Source organism: Calliphora vicina, chromosome 3 (genome assembly GCF_958450345.1).
Source record: "Calliphora vicina chromosome 3, idCalVici1.1, whole genome shotgun sequence".
NCBI classification, from domain to species: domain Eukaryota; kingdom Metazoa; phylum Arthropoda; class Insecta; order Diptera; family Calliphoridae; genus Calliphora; species Calliphora vicina.
The window spans coordinates 36,241,097-36,264,977 of record NC_088782.1 but is presented as its reverse complement, the minus strand read 5'-3'; the positions used below and the strand labels follow the sequence as shown (position 1 = coordinate 36,264,977).

At 31.5% G+C, this 23,881-nt stretch overlaps 1 protein-coding gene across 1 annotated transcript; it reads left to right on the top strand.

Annotated features, from left to right (window-relative positions):
* Positions 1-2,848: 2,848 nt before the first annotated feature.
* LOC135954712 (probable multidrug resistance-associated protein lethal(2)03659) lies at positions 2,849-17,755 on the top strand. The gene is made up of 7 exons (XM_065504931.1): positions 2,849-2,930; positions 10,592-10,825; positions 10,890-12,896; positions 12,969-13,368; positions 16,130-16,280; positions 16,360-17,308; positions 17,371-17,755. Exons 1-7 carry the CDS (start codon positions 2,851-2,853, stop codon positions 17,639-17,641), a joined length of 4,092 nt encoding a protein of 1,363 aa, XP_065361003.1. The 5' UTR covers positions 2,849-2,850; the 3' UTR covers positions 17,642-17,755.
* The last annotated feature ends 6,126 nt before the right edge of the window (positions 17,756-23,881 follow it).

Genomic DNA, 23,881 nt, shown 5'->3' with positions numbered 1-23,881 from the left:
TTCAATTTTCTAATTTTCAAAAATGTATTAAAAATATCGCTCTAAATCAGGGAAATGCAAACTCACACCACTACAGTTTTTAGATATTGTAGTTGTATGAGTTGAGAATTATTCTCTGGCAAAAACAAAAACAACTAGCTGAAATAGTGAAATAAACAAGCATAAAATCGTAACACAACCTGCTTCTATCAATGCTCATGCGAGACTGACTGTTTTTATACAATGTGTGTGCTTGCGTACATGTGAAAATAAAAACAAGAGAGCTCATTTGAGAGCTCATTGCATTTCGCTGCTCTAAATTCAGATAATTTTGGGTTTTTCATAAACTCAAAACTTTTGCAGATGTTTCTTCCCAAAAATAAATCCTAGAACAGATCAGGTTAGAAGATGAGTCTGAAAAAAATGTATGCAATCGAAAATTCTTTTCATTTTTGCCAGCTTTCCTATAATACTGTTCTCTGGGAATAATTTGGTTTGTAAGAAACTTTAGCTTAAAATATATTGCTACGAAATTGTACTTGAATTCAAATATAACGATTTTAACGGCTGATTTAAAGTTGCATAATGCTATTTGAAAGCAGTGCCTCTCAAACTGTAACATATCTGTGGGCACTATTAACATTAAATAAAAGCTTTGAGTCGATCATTGATCGTAATTATGGCAACGCTGAATGTTAGCTGCAACTCGTATATTCGAATATACGAGCTTTGACAGTTAAATAACATTGTAGGAAGTTCACCAGAGATGGCGTGTGCTCTAGGCTTCGAATATAACAGCTTTGACAGTTGAAGAACAATCTAGAGTGCAGATGGCAGTGTTATAAATAGTGGCAGATATTGCAGTCGTTAGTGAGTTTATCAGAGACGCTATTCGAATAAAAATCAACTGAGTGCCTTAAACTGTGCTGTATTTTTCAAGTGAATTCGTGTACATTTTTTTGGTAAAATCGTGAATTTTTTTAGACGTTTCTTCACATAATTTATTATAACTTAAAAAGGGTTAGTCCGATATTATAAAAATAAACTTAGAAACGTTTAAAGTTACATAACCTTTAATCCGCTATTTATTGCGTTTTAATCGGCTCAGTAGTTTCTTAGTTATAATAACAAATTGAGCAAATTAGTTTGTTTTAAAAAAATCTAAAACGGCAGAAATTGTTCAGATTTATTGCCTTATCGCAAAGCCTCAATTAAGAGAATACACTTATTTTCAGAAAATTGTATTTTAAAACCATCAATATTTTGATCGAGCTGAAAGTAATAACTCAACTGTAACTCAACATATTTTTAAATATTTTTCTGCTCAAAAGAAAGCTTGGGTATATTCCTTTAAGACCTATTTTGTTGATTAGTGGGATATATAGCAAAATAAATGTTTTGAAACTCTTTTTAAATTTTTTTTTACTCAAATTAAAGCATAGGTCGATTCCTTTAAGAGCTTTTTGGTCTCTTATCAAAATAAATATTTTGTAACTCAAGATATACAATGGGTGTGTTAAAACATTTATTTTGATACTTCCCACTCGCATCCCATTAAGAGACCAAAAAGCTCTTAAAGGAATGGACCTAAGCTTTCATTTGAGTAAAAAAAAATTTAAGAAGAGGGCCCATTTAAACTAAAGTGTAAAATTTTGACCCCCTCTAACTAAGAGAGTTCTTGACCGATCTTGTTAAAAATTGTGTCTGAATTACTATCCAATAGGTCTAACCGTGGTGCAAATTTCATCCCGATCGGATGACATCGATTTTAAAAGTTAGTAGACATGAAATGTCCCATATATAAAATTTTTTCTGGAATAATTTTAAATCATAAAAGCCTTTAAAAAAATTTGAAAATTCAAACATTTTACTTCCCATGAAATTGATTTTTTCCACAAATTTCAACTTTGCTAACCCATTAGTAGGCACTTGAAAGGAAAAGAACCAAAACTTTGTAGACTAGTGTTATTAATATTGCGCACAGTGGCGAATTGTAATGAATACAGCTTCTAACTATTAAACTGATCATTTGCTAAGAGAGCTCCACTGATAAATTAGATATCTAACATAAATAAAAACAGAATAATCAATTATTGCTTCTCTCTCTCTCTTTAGTTTCTTATCTCTAGCAGTTTGAACCTACCCCAACACAAAAAATTATTATTTTCAAATTACTTATCCAAATTTCGAATAAAACAAACTGAACACACAAAAGCAATCAAGTTTATTTTTGGTTATCAGCACTACGTGCTACATGCTGTTGGGTAGCCGTACTCACAATACAGTTTGTTGGGTATCTGTGAATTGTGTATGATCAAATACATGAGTGGAGTGTAAATATTTGAGTATTTTTTTGTTTCTTTCTTATAATCGAGTAAGTATGTAAAGCTCTCTGCTCCCATAAATCTTGTTTATGTTGGCAAAATCATTTTAAACCAAATAAAATATATGAGCGAGACATTAGTTAGTTGTAAAACAAAACTGAGGCAAGAAGCACTAAAATTTAGTGACTAAATACAAAATTTAACAAAAAAAATATTTGTTGTTTATAAAACAAAGAAAACTAAATTAAGAGAAAAGATAAAATAAAATTGAGTAATAGTTCATAAATAAAGCTTTATGAAATATAAATTTATAAAAAGCATAAAAACATGTGTAGCTGCTGGCAGTGGCAGTTTAATGAATTTCAATTAATGTGAAATTCACAAAGTGTTTAAAAATGCTTTAGTAATACAAGTTAATACATATTTTTAATTATTTATTTAAAAAAAAAACAAAGTAATCTCAAATATACAAATATAAAAATATATATATAAAAGAAGAATTCAATTGATAAACCTCATATAATAAAAACCCACCGTTAGTTAAATAATGAATCGTTCAAGAAAAAAAGTTATACGTCCACAGAATCCATATACAAAAGCGAATATATTTTCTCGTGTGAGTTTTTGGTAAGTTCTTTGTTGGCAACTGATATTAAATAAATAATTTCAATGAATTCAAAAAAAATATTGCGAAATATTGTTAAACAAATTAATCAACCAGTGCCGGTCTGCTAGTGTTTTCTTGTATAAAATATTCACATTGACTAAAAAAAAATCCCCGCTATAAATTGCTAAATATTTGAAGTAACGATTTTTTGTTTGTTAGACAATTGTCTGGAAGTATTTAATATTTGTTGTTCATGTATGCACGTTTTTAATTCAGTTGAAAATAAAACAAGTTTTTTGATTTTAATTAATTTTTTTATACCAATTTTATATTTATACTTTTTATGAATGCGTCAGTTGTTTGTATCTTTTATTTATTGATATTTATTTGCGGCATTTGTTAATTAAAACGTGAAACAAATTGACGGTTAGTATTTTAAAATAAATATCATTGCTGTTCTTAATAAAGATTAGGGGACAATTATTGAACATTTGATTAAGGAACAGTTCTTAGTTTTTATTGAGTGAAAAAAAATGATCAACGACATTTTTTCTTTTTTGTAAGAAATTGAATTTAAACTAAATATGAAAGTATAGTCGGTCAAGCCCGACCATATGATACCCTACACCAAGAAGATGATTGTAATCAGTTTTCTTTTTAAATTTATATGGAAGCTATGACTAATTATGAACCGATCGTTACACAATGTTATTGCTCGTCTTATATAAAACTTTTTTCTGTTGAATTTGGTTTTGACCAATTCACAACAGACCCAACAGACTCCATTACATCCAATAACATGTACCTATTGGTACAGTTTACACGCTGGAAGCTGTAGCTAGCGTTACGGCTAATGGAGATCGTTACAGCATCATGATCAATGATTTCTATGTTCTTAAATAAGGATAAAATTGATCCGGGCAAAATGTGGTTTTAACAGGATTGCTCTACGTGTCGTACGGCGACCACAACCATAGATTTTTGAAACTAAAATTTGCCGATAACTTGATTTCGAGAATAGGACCTTCCAATTGGCTCCCAAGGTTAATCGATTTAACTACTCTCGATTGTTTACTGTCCACAGCAACAATTTACGCCTTGGAGGCCAACATTGTTTGGGTTATTCGCTACATTCGGCCAGCAATGCTCGAAAAAGTTTTCAAAATTTTGACGACCAGAATGTTCTTCATCAGGAACAGATGAGGTGTCCATATGTCCGTAATTATTTTTAAATATTAGTGCCATGTATAGATCTTTCCAATACAAATATTTATTGCTTTTGCAATTTAAATGCTACTGGTTTATGACCCATTTTTGGGGGCGCACAGTGGTTCAGAAACGTATTTTTTTGGCAATAATTCGGTATCTCGGGAACTATTAGAGATATTATTACGAAATTTCACGTGATTGGAGCTGAGGTGGTTTCGAGTTGATTTGCAGTTGTTCAGCTTCCTAGGGGTAATGGGGGCCAGCACGTGGCCCCTCAAATTTGGTCACCTCGGGTCTTAAATTTTTAAAAAAATCGCCAAAAATCCATTTATAATCCGAATGAGCTGAAATTTAAAATATAAATAGTCCTTGAGAAGATCTACTAAAAATACGCTTACACGTGTAGGTTATCTCTATTAGTTGAAGAGATATTTAGGTTTATTGATTTATTTTTTTTAATTTTGTTCGACCTTTTTTTGGTTTTTTAGTTATGGCGGGCCAACGGAGGGTCGAAATTTTTTTTTAAAAAATCAGCTATATTGGCGATAAAATTCTAAATAAAATACAAACAACTTGCGACGAGTCATGTCGTCACTATAAAAACTTACACTCATCCAAATTTGGAACATGTAAAAAGTCCGTATTTTTTAAGTTTTTACCAAAAAAGTGCCTATATTTTTTCTTTTGTAGAAAAAAATTTTCTTCGGAACTATATACAATTTGTATATGATCCGAAAAGAGAACTTAATGGAAAAGCGTGTAAACTAAAACTTGGCTCACATAAGCGAACATAACACTCCCTAGATCTGTCCAAACTTGGCCAATTTAAAAAAAAAAAAATTTGGTTTGAGTAAAAATTTTTAAAAAGTCAAAGCATCGATCCTCGAATTTGTATAGCCCTATATGTTTCTTAAATATTTGCAAAGTTTTTTTACTATCACACGGTAAATAACGTCACAGTAGGCAGTTTTCTAAAAAAAACTGAGTTTTTGGAACACATTTTCCCCGTTTCAGGAATTTCGGCATTTGAAAATAAAAAATGTCAAAAATTATAATGCCATTGATTTAAGGACATTTGAGTCTATATCAGTTCCCAATTTTGTTATGATATCTTTAACCGTTAAAATTTTACATTAATTAAAATTTTATATTTTTCTTCATGGAAAATCACCATATTATAATTTTTTTTAGTTTTTACATTTTCTAACTTTGGATGCATGTAACCTTTTATAGGGACAACATAACTGTCTCCAAGTTGTTTTTATTTTATGTAGAATTTTATCGCCAATATAGCTGACGTTGTGAAAAAAAATTTCGACCCTACGTTGGCCCGCCATATCTAAAAAACCAAAACAAGGTCGAGCAAAATTAAAAAAAAATAAATCAATAACCCTAAATATCTCTTCAACTAATATAGATAATCTACAAATCTAAGCGTATTTTTAGTAGATCTTCTCAAGTACTATTTATATTTTAAATTTCAGCTCATTCGGATAATGAATGGATTTTTGGCGATTTTTTTAAAAATTTTAGACCCGAGGTGACCAAATTTGAGGGGCCACGTACTGGCCCCCATTACCCGTACGACTCAACTCGAAAACACCTCAACTACGACTCAACTCGAAAACACCTCAGCTCCAATCATGTGAAATTTCGTAATAATATCTCCAATAGTTCCCGAGATACCGAATTATTTTTAAAAAAAAAGCTGTTACTGCATGCGCAATAACATGCTTTTGAAGCACATTTTTCCTAATTTTTTGTTTGTTTTTTGTACCGGAATTGCTTAGGGGCAAAATCGTTAGCTGAGACTTCAGGCTTTAATTCGATATAAGTCTCGGGCTAGAGGTCGTTGGAGATCAATAGGTACAATCCATAGAATTTGGAGAAAATAAATATTTTTGGACAATTTATAGTAGTAATTTTTTTTTTTTTTTTTTAATTTTCAAAGTTTTTTTTATTTGCATATATAATATTTATAACATCCAATTCTATAAAAAAAATCATTATAGTGTCATTACAAGAATATTTTAACAGCATGAAGCGATAAAAGGTAATGATAATTAGATTGTTTATTACAAACTGTGAAAAAATCAGGCAGATCAGAAGACATAAAAAAAATTAATTAATGCCGCCCTTGAACCAGTGTGGGGCGTTTTCCTACAAACTTTTGGCCTTAATCATAATCAGTTTTAAAATTTATCAAAGATAAATCGAATTTTGTATGGAAATTTTGTTTCATGAATCTTTTATAAATTTAAAAGTTGTTTATGAAAATGAGGTTTATGTTTTGAGGCAGTTTTTTATTATATCCTTTACCATGTGTGGCAAGGGGCATTTCATGTCAAGTGAACCAACTTTTGAAATCGAGGTCTTCCGATCGGAATGAAATTTTCACCAACGTTAGTTCTATTGGATAGTAACTCAGACACAATTTTTCAACAAGATCGGTCGAGAACTCTCTGAGTTATAGGGGGTCAAATTTTGACATTTTGGTCAAACAGGTGTTTTTTCTTATCCATGTAACTTATTACCTATTGTTCTTAGCAAAATGTGTCCCAAATAGTTTAGATAGCTCTTTCTTCAATCTTTCGAAAAAAAATATTTAAAAAAAAAATCCGAAATCAAAAACTTTTTTTTTTAAAATGGGCCCTTTTTTTTTCTTAAAATAAAGCTTAGATATTTTCCTTGAACACCTATTTGGTCGCTTAGTGGGATGCGAGTGTGATATCTATCAAAATAAATATTTTGTAACTCAAAACATAAAATTTTTTACTTTTTTTGCAAAATCAAAAACTTTGTTGACTTTTTTTTTTCAAAATGGACCCTTTTTAATTTTTTTTTTAGCTCAAACAAAAGCTTAGATATTATCCTTGAAGACCCTTTTGGTCGCTTAGTGGGATGCGAGTGGGATATCTATCAAAATAAATATTTTTCAATTCAAGACTTACAATTTTTGACTTTTTTTTTGCAAATACGATTTTTTTGATTTTTTTTTGCAAAATCGAAATTTTTTTCCAATATGGGCTCTTTTTTTAAATTTTTTTTTTGCTCAAAAGAAAGCCTAGGTCCATTCCTTTAAGATATTTTTAGTCCCTTAGTGGGATTCGAGTTGGATATCTATCAAAATAAATATTTTGTAACGCAAGACATACAATTTTTTAATTTTTTTTGCAAAATCGAAATTTTTTCCAATAAAAATTAAAATTTTTTTGCTCAAAAGAAAGCTTAGGTCTTTTCCTTTAAGACCTATTTTGTCACTTATTAAGATGTGAGTGGGATATCTATCAAAATAAAAATGTTAAAAATATTTTTTAACCCAAATTTTTTTTCCAAAATTTTTTTTGTAATAAATTCTTTTTTCAAAAAAAAAAATTTTGAAAATTATAAAGAAAAATTTGAAAAAATTAAAAAAAAAATTGTCAAATGTGTAGTATGTATTCCCACATATTGATGGTGGTATGCAAGATACGGAATAGACGACTTGTTTTATTTCAGATTGAAAAATAAAGAGAATATGATTGGATTGTTATGTAGAAATTATGTATGTATTTTTCTTTGTATACAAATATTTTACCTTATATTATTAAAGTTTTGGTAATTTTAATTATTAAATTTTATTTTCGTCACGATATTAAATATTACAAGACAATTCTGAATGTTCTATTAATTTTCTTAGGGGGCCTTATATGGCGACTAAGGACAAATGTAGCCGGATTTTCGTCATACTTTGCAATATAATTTCAAAGTACTTAGACCTAATTTGTGCAAAATTGTATAACGATTGCCTCATAAACAATATATTTATTACAACTCAAACAGTATTCCGGTGGGACATTTGTATTGCGGCTAGGTGAATTCATGAAGCACTATTGCCTATTTTCACTACCAAATAAAACTTATCAGCAAAAAGCATTTTTGAAAAATTTTAGTCAGCTAGCTCCTCTCTTTTGAGCCCTATCGGGATTTCAACAGACAGACACACGAATAGACTATCGGACATTGCTAGATCAATTTTGAATTTGATAGGGACCCAGAATATATAAATCAATATACCCCCATCTATTTTGCAACAGTTTCACTTTTACATTTTTTTTAAGTAGCAAAACGTCATAATTATACCCTTGAACAAAATTATGAAAATCGATATCTTCAGAATTTGGAAAAACTATGTTTTTTCTGAAGCTGACAATCTGCTCTCCTCCAATACAAATGGGTTTTTCAATTGGACATTTCGTTTTCTCGACAGAAACGCCAGAAATTCAAAAAATTTTTAATCATATTTTCGTTAATTTTGTTTAATATTTTACTACTTTACTAAATTAGATATATCTCAATGGTTTTACCATATAGAAATTCATACTTCAAAACATAGATAAACATTGATATAGGCTTTTATTAAATGTATATCTTATATTTATGGCTATATACATCATTTAAAGAAACGTCTGGGGAATGTCTTTGTAAAAATTGTAGCTGCCAGCACCCGCCGAAATACTTTTTTTTAATTTTTACGGAATGGAATTTTTAGAAATATTTCTTTATTTATTATTGATTTTTATATATCTAGACCCTACTGTAACTTGAAATATAGTAAATACAGATCTTTTTAAAAATTTAGTTTCAGAAAGACATGAAATCGTATTTTTTTTTAATTTTTAATTAATGTTTTTTATATGTATATCTAGACCCTACTGTAACTTGAAAAAAAGTTTATATTGATCGTTTAAAGATTTTTTTTGGAATCGGAGATACCAATTCTATATAAAACAAGTAAGAGAGCTATATTCACCAAATTATACTTAAAAATATATTTTTTTTAAATATTTGTATTTAAACAAAATCAAAATTTTTTTTTTAATGTTTTAAAATTTTTAAAAAGAAAAATTTATTTTTTAATTTTTTTTAAAAAAAGTTTTTTCAAATTTTTTTTTTTTAAATTTCTGTAATTAATTTTTTTTGGAAAAAGAATTTATGACAAAAAAAAAATTTTTTGATGAAAAAAAAATTCGAGTTAAAAAATATTTTTTTCCGATTTTGACCCTTTGTATGCCCAACTTACTATGGTCTTATATACGTCGTTGCAAAGGTCTTTGAAATATCTATCATTAGATATCCATATTGTCTATATTAATGACTTAGTAATCCAGATATAGGTCAAAAATGGGTCGAAAATCGAGGTTGTCCTAGTTTTTCCCTTATATCTCAGCCCTTATATCTCAGCCATTTGTGGACCGATTTTCTCGATTTTAAATAGCGACCGAGCCGGAAGAATTTCGGAGATATTGATGTATGAATCGTGTATGTAAGTTATTTGGGGGCTTCGGAAAGTTGATTTCAACACACAGACGGACAGACGGACATGGCTATATCGATTTCGCTATCTATAACGATCCAGAATATATATACTTTATGGGGTCGCAAATGAAAAATGTGGAAATTACAAACGGAATAACAAACTTATATATACCCTTGCCACTCAAAAAGATCGACAAATAATTTTGTCAACCTAGATTTTGATTTGGAACAACAGTGAAAGGGTATATATAAGTTTGTCATTCCATTTGTAATTTCTACATTTTTCATTTCCGACCCTATAAAGTATATATATTCTGGATCCCTATAGATAGCTTAGTCAATTAAGCCATGTTTGTCTGTTGAAATCTATTTTCTGAAGACCCCAGATATCTTCGGTATCCAAATCTTCAATAATTCTGTCAGACATGCTTTCGAGAAGTTTGCTATTTAATATCAGCAAAATCGGTCCACAAATGAGGAAAAAACCAGGAAAGCCGTTATCTAATGATAAATATTTCAAAGAACTTTTGCAATGACGTATACAAAACCATAGTTAGTTGGACCTACAATGGTTCAAAATCGGAAAAATATTTTATAACCCGATTTTTTTTTTCACCAAAAAAATATTAAATAAAAAAAAAATTTAAAATTTCCAAAAAAAATTTTCAAATTTTAAAAATTTCATAAAAATAATTCGAAATTTTTTTTAAAAAAAAATGAAAAAACTGCAAAAAAAATAATTTTTTTTTACCTAAAAATATTTAAAATTTTTATTTTGAAGTATAATTTGGTGAAGGGTATATAAGATTCGCACAGCCGAATATAGCTCTCTTACTTGTTTATACTAAAATTTTGCTATCTCTTTTAAACCACTGGTTGTTTCATTATAAATCTAACACACGTACATACAATATAATCAGACACTTGATTTTCATACTTTTTTAAATAAACATTTTAAATTTTGAGATTATGAGATAATGACCTTTGACCTATGACAAATAAAATTTAATTAAATGATGCTTGAAAGTCTGTTTCTATATAATGTCTCGTTTAATATTGGAATATTGACAGCCTTAATGATTTTTAATCATTTAGATTATATCTGTGACGACTCTTTTAAACATATTTTTTATTCCCACTTTAATATTCTTTACTATTTTTTTTTTTATTTCAGCTGGACAACTCACATTTTTCGTCAGGGTTGGAAGAAACCACTCGAAGACACAGATTTATATGAAATTCCTGAAGAACTAGACTGTGAAGATGGCACCAAACTTATGGCCAATTTATGGGAAGAGGAAAAGAGAACCAAAAAGAATCCAAATATTATACGTGTGATATGTAAGGCCTATGGAAAATATATTCTGCCATTTGGCTTTTTCTGTGTATTGCTGGAGACAACACTAAAGTATAACTAATTTCGAAGTTAAAGAAATTTCAATAATAAATTTATTAAAATTAATAATTTATAGATCCCTGCAACCTTTATTTTTGGGAGGTTTAGTATCATTTTTTGCTGCTGGCCAGACTGATGTTAGTGAAAGAGATGCTTTCTTATATGCAGGCGGCATTGTTTTGTGTTCCCTGTTGATGGTGATGTCGGTGCAGCCGTATCTGTTTTATGCCTTAAAGACCAGCACGCAAATACGTGTATCTCTTTCCGGCTTAATATATCGCAAATGCTTGCAAATCTCTAAGAATTCCAGTGATGAGGGTTTACGTGGCAGAGCCATTAATATATTGGCCAACGATTTGTCCGTGTTCGATATGGTTTTGTGCTTTATACATGACTGGTGGAAGGGACCACTAGAGTCATTAATTATCGGCTATCTTATGTATCGTGAAATAGGCTGGGCAGCAGTGGTTGGCATTTCCTTTATGTTGGCCTTTATACCCTTGCAAGTTTGGGGCGCCAAAAAGGCGGCCAGTTATAAGGAGAAGACTGTGGAACGTACTGACTGGCGTGTAAAGTTAATGAATGAAATTATTCAGGGTATCCAGGTGATTAAGATGTATGCCTGGGAGAAATCATTTGCCCAGGTTATAGGAGTAGTAAGACGCAAAGAAGTAAATGCCTTTAAAGGCTCTGCACATGTATATGCGATTCTGAATTGTACCCACATGATATCCCCCATTTCGGTATTTTTGGCCCTGGTTTCCTACATCTATTTTGGTGATGTCTTGACGGCCAAGAAAATCTTTACCATTTCCTCTTTCTTTACCATGCTCAATGAGTCCATGGTAATGTATTGGCCAATGTCTTTGATATGCTTGGCTGAAAGTTGGGTCTCAGTTAAGAGATGTAAAGAATTTTTAATGTACAGCGAAGAGGCAGGTAGAGATATAAACGAGGAGCACAAAGCTACTCATGAACATGGCGAAAAGGAAGACAAGACTGCCCAGGAATGTTTACTTAATGGAAAAACCCAGCAGAAAAGCAAAAGAGTTGTAAATATTAAGGCTGAAGTGAAAAGCCTGGAAATGCGTAATGTGATGGCCACTTGGGAAAGCAAGGGTGCTGATGGTTCTACAAGAACGCCAGCTTTACAGAATTTCTCTACCACATTTAAAGAAGAAACTTTGGCTGCTATTGTGGGTCCCGTAGGAGCGGGTAAATCTACTTTACTTAATGCCATTTTGGGAGAAGTGAATATAGAGTCGGGAGAAATTCTAGTCAATGGCAAGATCTCCTATTGTTGCCAAGAACCCTGGGTATTTGAGGGCAGCATTAAGGACAATATCATATTTGTGGAGGACTATGATGATAGGCGTTACAAGCAGGTATTGAAGGTGTGTGCCTTGGAGCGTGATGTAGAATTGTGGCCCAATAGAGATCTGACTGTGGTGGGAGAACGTGGTGTTAGTTTAAGTGGCGGACAAAGAGCTCGCGTCAACCTAGCAAGAGCTATTTATCGCCAGGCAGATATATATCTACTAGATGATCCCCTATCGGCTGTGGACACTCATGTAGGCAAACACATAATGGATAACTGTATCAATAAGTTTCTATACGATAAAATACGCATATTGGTTACACATCAATTGCAATATCTCGACGATGTGGAACATGTTATTCTTATGGCTGAAGGTAACATTGCTGCCCAGGGTAACTATCAGGAATTGCAAAATTCCAACCAGTTTAAGTTTCTCGCTCAATCTCTAAAGAAAATTGGCGATACAGCAGATGATATGGAATACATTGATGGAGTATCAGAAGATGAGATAAGTTTAAAAGTCCATAGAGCACGTTTGGCTTCCGAAAATAGTGCAGATTTTGATGCAAAAGATTTGATAGTGGATGAATTGGAAGAAATCGAAGAACTTAATAAAGAGGCTAAGACTGCTGGTTCAATTAAGTTTGACACTTATTTAACATATTTCAAGGCCTTGGATAATTTTTTCTATTTCTTTGTGATAATAACTCTATTCATAGCTACTCGGTTTTTGTTAAATGGCATGGACTACTTCTTATCCAGATGGTAAGTTGTATCTTAAATGAAATTTGTTAATAATTAAAATCTGATTTATATGTATTTATGTTCTAATTACAGGGTAATTTGGGAAGAAAAAATAGCTTTGAGTAACAACACCGATTTAGATGTAAATAATTTCACAGATATTAGCAGCATTAATGACACAGATTTTGCAGTCAGCATGTCAAGTGGTAGAATAAATTACGACAGTCATAGTGATGAGAGATATCAGCTAATTATTACTTATTTATCAATATTGATTGCCACTACTGTCGTTTATATCTTGCGAACTTTTGGCTTTATTGACATGTGTCTGAAGATTTCATTACGGCTTCATGATTTGCTATTTCGAGCCATAACTCGCACTTCTATGCTGTTTTTCAATACAAATCCTTCGGGTCGTATCTTGAATCGTTTCTCAAAAGATATTCGTACATTGGATGTAGATGTGCCAAGGACATTAATGGATTGTTTATCGGTGAGTAATATGGTTAATGTAAATATAAAATAGATCACAAATATCAGGGAATAAGAAATATGTTTATGCGCTCAAAAAAACCTAAGTCACACTGTCAGCATATCAGAATGAATACATTTTTCTTTCGAACAGGTTATTTTAATGCGGAGAAATATTAAAAAGTATTGTTTCTGAAATAATGTGTTAGAATCAGAAACAGTAAATAATGATTATATATGGGCATTTTCTGGGATCACGAACGTACGTTCGTATGCTTTTGATGTCCAAATGTCGTAGCATTTTTTTTTTTTTGTGATTCAATAGCATTTCGGTAGCTCTATGTTTAGTGCAAAAGATGGATTTAATCGAGTTTAGGTTTTCATAATCATAGTTATAAACATGTGGTCACGAACGTATGCAAAATAAAAGTCAACTTTGGCTGACAGTAGTGAAATGTAAAAATCTGCGGAATGGAAAGTAATATTTAAAGGAGATTAATTTATGTTAAAAGTGTATTAATATAGGTCTCTATCCGGTATTTATACAATAAAATATCTCTATTGGTTTTTGTTTAATTGGCTTAAGTACCGGTCGCGAACGTACGATTTTTCCATATGTTTTTTACATGCATTTTCCCATAAATATCTTAAAATTTCCTTAACAAACAAGTAAGAAAGTATTGTCGGCCAAGCGCGACCATATAATACCGTACACTAAGTAAATGAGCAAAAACATTTTTCTTTTAAAAATTTCAATAATTTATAATCGTAGTGATTGTCAAAATGGCGAGAGCTATGACCAATTATTGACCGATCACCATGAAATTAGGTCCTAGTTTATGTCTATATGAAAGTAATTAATGTAAAATTGTTTGTGTATAGCAACATTTTTATGAGATTTATGAAGGTTAAAGTGATTTACGAAAGCGGGACTTATATGGGAGCTATGACTAATAGGGTGGGTCAATTTGTTCGGGCCCAAAAAACGTGGTAAAGCGTATAGCAAATTCGTAATCTACGGAAAATTCTATGAACTTTTTCAGAAGAAACAATGGTTCTAAAATCAAAATCGAGCTTCCGGTTTTTTCGAGAAGATTTGGAGCTCAAGACCTCTTTTGCTAGGAGACTTCGGGTATTTTCAATTTTAAAAATAATAATATTTCTTCGTTTGTGTACCGATTTCAAAAAAATTGCATATATATATAGAATCTTCTCGTCGAGTACTACATATAACATCTCGTAGCTATATATTCTTTATACATCTTCTTAGAATTTTTTTTAGATGACTTAAAAAGAATAAAAGCACCTTTTTCCCAAAAAAATAACGAAAAATCGCCTTTTTTAATTTTTTGAAATTTAAGCATTCTGGTTTACTAATCGGAGGAAATGCCCATATATATATAAATTAATGGATGTCTGTTTATTTGTTTGTTATTCTGTTACTTATAGGAACCCATATCAATATACCTATCCTCTTAAATATTTTACTGTATATTCCTCTATATCCGAAAGGAACAACAGGCTGCTTTTTATTTTGACATTTCAAGTGGGCGTGGCACTTCTTATGCGAAGGAAATAGTTATTACAGAATATCTGCAGACCTATAATTGTGAGTCTTTAAACTTAATACGAATAAATTTCTTATCAGTGTATAAATTCTTACCACAACTGGGACGCATACGAATAGGGGGCGTGGCACCTCCCATATAAAGTAAATAGTTATTTTCGAATATCTGGAGAACTATAATCGTAAAAGTATCTAAATATTGTATGAATCAATTTCTTATAACCGTATGGAGTTTGGATGAAAATGGGCAGGATTGGATTAGTGGGCATGGCACCTATCACACAAAGTAAATAGTTATTTTCGAATATCTAGAGTAATATATTTGTGAATGTCTTCAAACTTTAGATGAATAAATTACATATCGCTATATGAATTTAACCAAAATTGGAAAGGATCGGAACAGGGAGTGAGTCACCTCCCATATAAAGAAAATACAAGGTATTTCTAAATATCATGAGAACTATAAATGCCAGATTCTTCAAACTTTGTTCGAATAACTCTCTGAAAAAGTCTGGATTGAATTAGTGAGCGTTGCATCTCCCATACTAAGTAAATAGTTAATTTAGAATATCTGGAGAACTATAATTGTGAAAGTCTTCAAATTTTACACGATTCAATTTCTTATCATGCAGTGATACAGGTTTAACCAAAAATTGGAGGGTTCGGAAAAGGGAGTGAGTCACCTACCATACAAAGAAAATTGTTGTTTCTAAAGATCTTAACAACTATAATTGCAAGATTCTTCAAACTTTGTTCGATAGCTCTCTTATAATTTTAGATAGTTTGGCGTAAAATGGTCGTTGTATTCATTTATTACTTTATAACATCTTTTCACATAACAGAAATTAAAAAAAATAAATTTAAAAAACAATTTGGAATAAACAATGTTTGAATTTTTTTTTTTTACATTTTGTTTACCTAAAAATATTTAAAATTTAGCTTTTAAAGTATAATTTGGTGAATTGTATATAAGATTCGTCACATCCGAATATAGCTATCTTACTTGTTTGTTATCAAAATCCGCCTGTAAAGATTACTATTTTGCACTTAAAATGTTTTCACTGTTAGTTTCGATATATACAAACCTACATATGTATATTATTGTTCCGGACAGTAAATGAAATTCCGCACTTTTTCTATATTCAAATCATATTTCAAAAGCTCACAAAATGAAGGCAATTTTTTCATTAACCAACTTTTTTTATTATTTCTTCAGTTTGTCGTTGATATATCTGGTGTAATGATTATAGTGGCTATAGTCAACTACTGGTTGCTGATACCAGCCCTGGTAATTATTGTGGCTCTCATAATGTTAAGACAAATCTTTGTTACCACCAGTCGTGATGTGAAACGTTTAGAGGCAATTTGTAAGTTTTAGTAATATATTTCAAGTATTTTAAAAAAAAATGGTTAAGCAGTTGTGTAAATTTTCTTCCTTCAATGTAGCTCGCAGTCCCATTTATTCCCTAACAAATCAAACATTCCAGGGTCTAACCACCATAAGAGCTTTGGAGGCGGAAAATGCCTTGCAGTCTGAGTTTTATGATCATCAAAATGCTCATACATCTGCCTGGTTTTTGTTCCTATCAACGAACAGAGCCTTTGCTTCTTGGACTGATATCCTGTGTGTATGTTACATAACCATAGTCACATTTAGTTTCCTGGCATTGCGTTCTAGTTTCAACAGTGGTGATGTGGGTTTGGCCATTTTGCAGTCGTGTGCCTTGGTGGGTATGTGTCAATGGGGTATGCGTCAAACGGCTGAATTGGAAAATAATATGACAAGTGTGGAACGTGTTTTGGAGTACACAAATCTACCGCCAGAAGCTTCTGCGGAAGTAGCGGAAGAAATAAAACCTGTAGAAACTTGGCCTAATAAGGGACGCATAGAATTTATAGACTTCCATTTGAGATACAATCCCAATGAGGGCTGCATTTTAAAGAATTTAAATTTCACCATAGAACCTAAACAAAAAGTTGGAATTGTGGGTCGCACGGGAGCTGGTAAATCTTCTATTATACAGTCAATCTTTCGCTTGGCCTACAATGAGGGTGTCATACGCATCGATGACATAGATATTGAAACAATTGGCCTGTATGATTTGAGAAGCAAAATCTCGATTATTCCTCAAGATCCGGTTTTATTCTCGGGTACTCTACGCTATAACTTAGATCCCTTGCAAGAATATAACGATGAGAAAATGTGGCAGGCTTTGGAAGATGTGGAATTAAAAGAACATGTTACAAAAAATTTGATTGGTTTAGACTGTGCCATGTCAGATGGTGGTTCCAACTTTAGTGTGGGTCAAAGACAATTGGTTTGTTTGGCTCGTGCAATTTTGAGACAGAATAAGGTGTTGATATTAGATGAGGCTACTGCCAATGTGGATCCCATGTAAGTTGGCTAAATTTTTATTAAAAATAGGACAATGATTTAATTCTTATTTTTTTTTTCAGCACCGATGCTCTTATACAGAACACCATACGTAGTAAATTTGCCGATTGCACGGTCTTAACGATTGCCCATCGTTTGCACACCGTTATGGATAGTGATCGTGTTCTTGTTATGGATGCTGGTCAAGCTGTTGAATTCGATCATCCATATTTGCTTCTAAAACAAACTAAGGGGTTTCTTCGTCGTTTGGTAGACGATAGTAGTTCAGATGCTGCCGCAGCTTTATTCCAAACAGCCCAGGAAAGTTATAGGTCAAAAGTACAAAATGTTTAGTAAAATTTAGCTTTATTGTTTAGATTATAATTACTTTAAGAAAAAATAATGTGCAATAAGCTATTACTTACATTTAGCTACTTAATTAAATGAATTTTTAAAATATTTAAATAATACTCTTACTGTTTTTATAACACTAGTGAATTATCTCTTCGTTTGTCAATTCAAAGAAAAATCATAGAACTATTTCCAGATAATTTTCTAAAAATTAATGCTTATAAAGCTTCTCGCGAACTAGTACCGATTGTGTCAACTTAAAATAAAGTTTTCCAAGATGTATGTCGCCATCGCAATGCTTCACCCGTACTAGCCAGCGCCAAATGCGACATTTGCCCACACAGAAAGAATTATTGCTAAAATATTTTCAAACAATCGCCTGTATGAAACTAATTTTATTTTCTATTAATATTTTTATAGATTCTATTAATGTTTTTGTTTGATTTTTATTTTAATACAACACTTGGGATAAAACAACAACACAAGCAAGTAAATAAGGGTGTTTGTTGTTATCATGTGCATATTATCATGTGCATATTATATTATCATTTGACATTGCAATGTCAAATGATAAAGCATGTGACTGAGCCGATCAGTTTAATAAAAACTTTTTATTCCCTTCACCATGAGTGGCAAGGGTATATATAAGTTTGTCAGTCGGTTTCTAATTGCCACATTTTTTATTGCGTCCTATAAAGTATATACAGTGGTTGACAAAACAATGGAAACAATTAGTGGCCTAAAATCTGAAATAATTTTTTAAAAAATTTTAAAATTTTGTAGTATTTTATTTGTATACTTTTATTAGCTTAATTTAACAAAAAACAAAGGACATAATTAATTAAATTATAAAAATGAGAAAACAAAATTAAAAGATTTCTTTATTACGGCATTGACAAAACAATGGAAACTTAGGTATTATTTTAACAAATATGGTCTAAGCTTTGCAATAACTCAATTTTTTGTTGGGTATCCCTTATTTTTTATAACTGATACACATCGACGATGCAATTAAAGAGTCAATGGTCTCCATTGAAATATTTTGCCATTCCCTTATAACCGCCTCCGATAAATCTGCCTTCCTGGTGTAATTTTGGGTCCTTATTTTACGATCTACAATTTCCCATAGATTTTCTATGGGCTTGAGATCTGGCGATTGGGCAGTCCACTTCAAAACACGTACCTCGTTGGATTGTAACCACTCGGTTACAACCATAGAGGTGTGTTTCGGGTCGTTGTCGTGTTGGAATCTCCAAACTAGGGGCATATTTTCATCAGCGTATGGATACATAACATCGTTCATTATGGTTCTGTATCCTATACCTGTCATGGTATCTTTTATAATATGAATTGGGCCCATGCCTTGCCCTGAAAAACATCCCCATACCACCGCCAAACTTTACAGTCTTATTTGTGTACTTTGGATCTAATCTTTTCCCCTTTGGCCGTCTTACAATGTTCTCCCATCACTGCCTCTTAAATTGTATTTGGATTCGTCGGAAAAGAGGACAATATTCCCTTTCTGTATCGACCAGTTTAAATGATCCCTGGCAAATTCTAAACGAGCAGAACGGTCCTTTTTAGAAATGAGTGGTTTTTTCACAGGACGATAGCAACCAAGACCAGCCTCATTTGCCCTGCGACTAACTGTTCGGGTACTTATTTCTAACTTTAGGCTATTAACAACCTCTCGAGGAGTTATTTTTGGGAATTTCTTGAACTCTCTCGCTATTAAATTATCTTGTCTAGGAGAAGTCTTACGTGGTCTTACACCTAAATGTTGAGTTTTTACAGAACCGGTCTCACGAAATTTCTTTATAATTTTTGAAACTGCTGATTTATTTATTAAATTTTGTTACAGATACTTTTTTTGTTTTAAACCAGCTTTAAAATCGTTAATTATTTAATTTTTTTGTTAGTAGCGAAATAGTGAATATTTTTAATGTTGTTCCCTTTTTTCAGAATATAATTAATTATGTTGTTTGTTTTTCAGTTAATTTATATAAATAAAACTATACAAGTAAAATACTAAAAAAAAAAATTTTTATTTTAAAAAAATATTTTAAATTTTACATATGGAATATTTAGAAAAGTTTCCATTGATTTGTCAACCACTGTATATTCTGGATCGTTACAGATAGCGCAGTCTGTATGTTGAAATCAACAGACTTTAAGAAGCTACCAAATAATTTACATACTTGATTGATACATACCCTGCAGGAAGTGTCAATAGTGAAACTATACTGACTTACTATTGACACAGTCACCAGTACTAGTGACTTATTTTACCCCAGACAATGCTATTTACTGTAGACATTTAACATGTGCGTGTCATTGGAAGTCTACTACTGACGATATTACTATTGACTAGGTACTTATTCACTAGTACATTTTAGTAATTCTAATCTACACTTTTGGTACTTTTCTGAAGTAGATATAAATAATGAAACTGCATATTTTGTTAACATTTGACGTTGTATTAAACAAATTAAAAAACGAAATGGTATGAATTCATAACAGATGGAAGAGTCGTCTTCGTTGACGCTTCGTTGACAATGTCGCTAAAAAGTCACCAAAATAGTCGACAAAACTGGTGACTTGGAGACACTTGTCCTCAGGTTTCCTTCAGGGTAAATTTATCGGCTATAGTACAACTTGGATTGCTATTTAAAATCGAGAAAATCAGCCCATAAATGGGTGAGCTAAAAGCAAAAAAAATTGTTGACCAAAAATTTTGTTCACAAAAATAGTTATTCACCAATTTTTGTCCACCAATATTTTTTTAACAAAAAAAGTATTTCACCAAACATTTGTCTAAATATTTTTTTTAAAGTTCTCAATTTCCGTCCGTCTGACCGTCTGTAAGTTGAAATCAACTTTGATTCATACATCAATATAGGCGGTATAGACCTGGTTCGGTTGTTATTAAAATAGAGAAAATCGGCCCACATATTTTTTATCAATATCTGGATCACATTAAGTCATTAATATGGATATCTAATAGGGTATTCATTCGACTAATGATCGTTCGATTAATCGAATAATTTCTTACAAATAATTATTCGAACAATTTAAAAATGGCCATTTTCGAATAACAATTTTATTTAGAATAATCGAATAAATGTTCATATATATTTAAATTTATTAAATTGCTTAAAATTTTTCATTATTTTCAAATTTAAATAAGTAATAATGACTCACAAAAATTGTATTGTTTCTGAAATTCGACAAATAACTAAAGACAAAGGGACTTTCGATCACTGTTGATGAGTGTCTCGATAGCTCCTTCTATAAATATATAAATATTACTGCAAGAAGTTACAATTCTAAAAACAAATCTTTCAAAATTTTTAACTTAGGTCTTGAACCAATGAAAATAAAAGGTACGGAAAAGGAAACTAGAAGAAGCGCAATTAATAATTAAAATTTTAACTTAGATTAAAATGAAATTGAATGTGATGGAGAATGTAATTTTGAAATGGTCGTCGAAAGTGATATTGAGGATGACATATGTGTATATAAGTGATGTTATTAACCACGTACGTAAGAGTTGCAAAATATTTAATAAATCGAATGATAAACACAGATATTGCAAACTAACGTTTTGTTGCAAGAAAAGCATGGAGTTCGTCTTGTACATGATTTTGAACATCTTTGTCTAACATGGTAATAAACTTTCTTGCGTATTAATAAATGCGTCAATCATGCACTGCCTGACTTCAAATTAGCCATGTTCACTGACAATGATATCAAACTTTGGACAGATTCCCTTTATTGTGTAATTCCCCAAGACCACTATATTAAGCAAAGATTCGGCAACGTTGATAGAGCTTGATATATAATACAATTTGTTATAAATAATTTAGAAATAGTGAATAATTAATTTACTAAAGAATTAGTTACTCAATTTAAAACCCGAATTAATGAACTACATAAAAAAGTTCTTAATACGTTTATATTGCATTTGAATTCAGGATCGTGTCCAACTAGCTAAAATTTTTTAAAGCATACCACCAAAACGGAAACTAAAGGGTTTGCTAGTCAATTATTTTGTAGATTGTTCGGTAGTTAATCTGATCAGAATATTTCTGTTGAAAATTTAATGATGGACTTTGTTTTCGAATGTTTTATAACATTATCAATACTTGAATTGATAACTTTAACGCTATTTTTAGTTTTTCTTTAACAATAAAATATTAAAAAACCGACATCAAAACTTCATTCTTTACTTTATTAAAAAAATTAAAATTATTCGAATAATTTTAAACGTGTGATCGAATTATTCGAACAAGTTAAAATCTCTTATTCGAATTATTCGTTTTATTCGAACAAGAGAAAAATCGAATAATTCGAATACCCTAATATCTAATAATGATCTAATGAAGACGTTGCAACGGCGTAAAAAATTCCATAGGAGGTCGGACCTACAATTGGTCAAAATTTGGAAAAATATTTTTTAACCCGAATTTTTTTTCATACAATTTTCTTTACTAATTTAAAAAATAAAAAATTTTAATATTTTTTCGAAAATTTTTTGTTAATTAGTAAAAAATAAAAAGGCATTCAACAGTATAAAGAAGATATGAGCATTGAAAGAAAACCAGGATCAGTAAGAAAAAAAGGTTTAAGGCAAAAGAAGTCAAACAACTCTTTCGATAAGCACCGAACACTTCTATCAGAAAAATAGCTCGTAAAGCTAAATGATCTGATTCTTTTTTGTGCAGAGGAAAATATAATGCTGGGTTGAAGTCAAATAAAGTTCCAGATCGCAATTAGGTAAAGAACTTAGAAGCAAAAGAACAAGCAAAAAAATTGATGTAAAATTTTATAAAAAATACATCTGTTTGTGATGGATGGATTTTTATATAAATGAAGGACGAGGTAATGTTCAAGAACTATTCTTCTATTGCAAGCAATTTGCAGTTGTGGCAAAATAAGACAATCATTTGTGACATCAGGCATGATAAACACAGAAATACAAAGTGGCGCAAAAGTAAACTTCCGATGTTTTTTGGCTGTAATTAAAAAAAATGAAAAACTTTGATTCTTCTTGTGGATTATATTTATTTGGTCTTTTAATTTTTTTTACATCAAGTCGAGAATATGATGTCATGTAAATGGCCGCCGCCACAGTTGATTGTCATTTGAGCCCTTTTTGTGGCATTTTCCATCACTTTGGCCAAAACTTCCGGCGATAGGTCCTCACATTCTTAACGGATATTGTCTTTAAGAGCTGCAAGAGTCTGAGGCTTGTTGACATAAACCCGCGACTTCAAAAAGCCCCACAAAAAGAAGTCTGGAGAGGTCAAATCAGGCGATCTTGCTGGCCAGTGCAAATCGCCAAAACGGGAGATTAGGCGCCCGGGAAATGCATCCTTCAGTATATCGGTTGTGGCATGTGCAGTGTGTGCCGTTGCACCGTCCTGTTGGAACCACATGCTTTCCAATCCCAATTCATCAAGTTGCGGCAAAAAGAACTCGTTGATCATTGCTCTGTAGCGCTCAGCATTCACAGTAACCGTTTGGCCAGCGACGTCTTCGAAGAAAAAAAGTCCGATGACTCCTCCAGCGAAAACAGCACACCATACAGTGACTTTGAGCGGGTGTAATGGCTCTTCGTGGGTTACATGCGGATTTCAGTGCCCCAGAAGCGTAAATTTTGCTTAATGCCGCTAAGATGAAAATGGGCCTCATGATTATTTTTGCTGAAAAATCATCTTCGATTATTGGTCAAATAAATAGTCAGCAATATTCCGCGTTCTGGAGCAGTGTAGCGTAACATTGTTTATTAACGTGTATTTCGCATGTGTTTACTACACAAATGTCAAAACAGAACTGACATTAGGGGCCAATAGCAAAAATTTATAGCATTTTCTGATAGGAGGATTACTTTTGCGCCACCTTGTACATCTGTGGTAGTTTGAATGTCTGTTGATAAGAAAAGTGTTGCCCTTTCAGTTAAGAGCTGGAAAATTCAAATAGTCACAGACTTATGGACCTGTTAATGACACCCTTGGAAGGGTAGAAAATGCATTCCAATTTGCCAGTTGTCTAAGTTATTACATAGTAATTATAATAAATGAAATTGAGCCGGAATTAAAAAATGTACTTTCAAGTTGTGGCATCAATTTATCTTCATTGAATTGGTATCAATTTGTCTCTATCAATATTGTCTCATCATATACATACTTGGGGTATTCACACGGTCTACTATTTGGTCATATTGTCATAATGTCCTAATAT

Coding starts and splice junctions, on each gene's coding strand:
- LOC135954712 (XM_065504931.1), top strand. CDS start 2,851: ATGAATCGTTCAAGAAAAAAAGTTATACGTCCACAGAATCCATATACA. Junction 16,281..16,359: donor GAAACGTTTAGAGGCAATTT/GTAAGTTTTAGT, acceptor CCTTCAATGTAG/CTCGCAGTCCCATTTATTCC. Junction 17,309..17,370: donor ACTGCCAATGTGGATCCCAT/GTAAGTTGGCTA, acceptor TTTTTTTTTCAG/CACCGATGCTCTTATACAGA.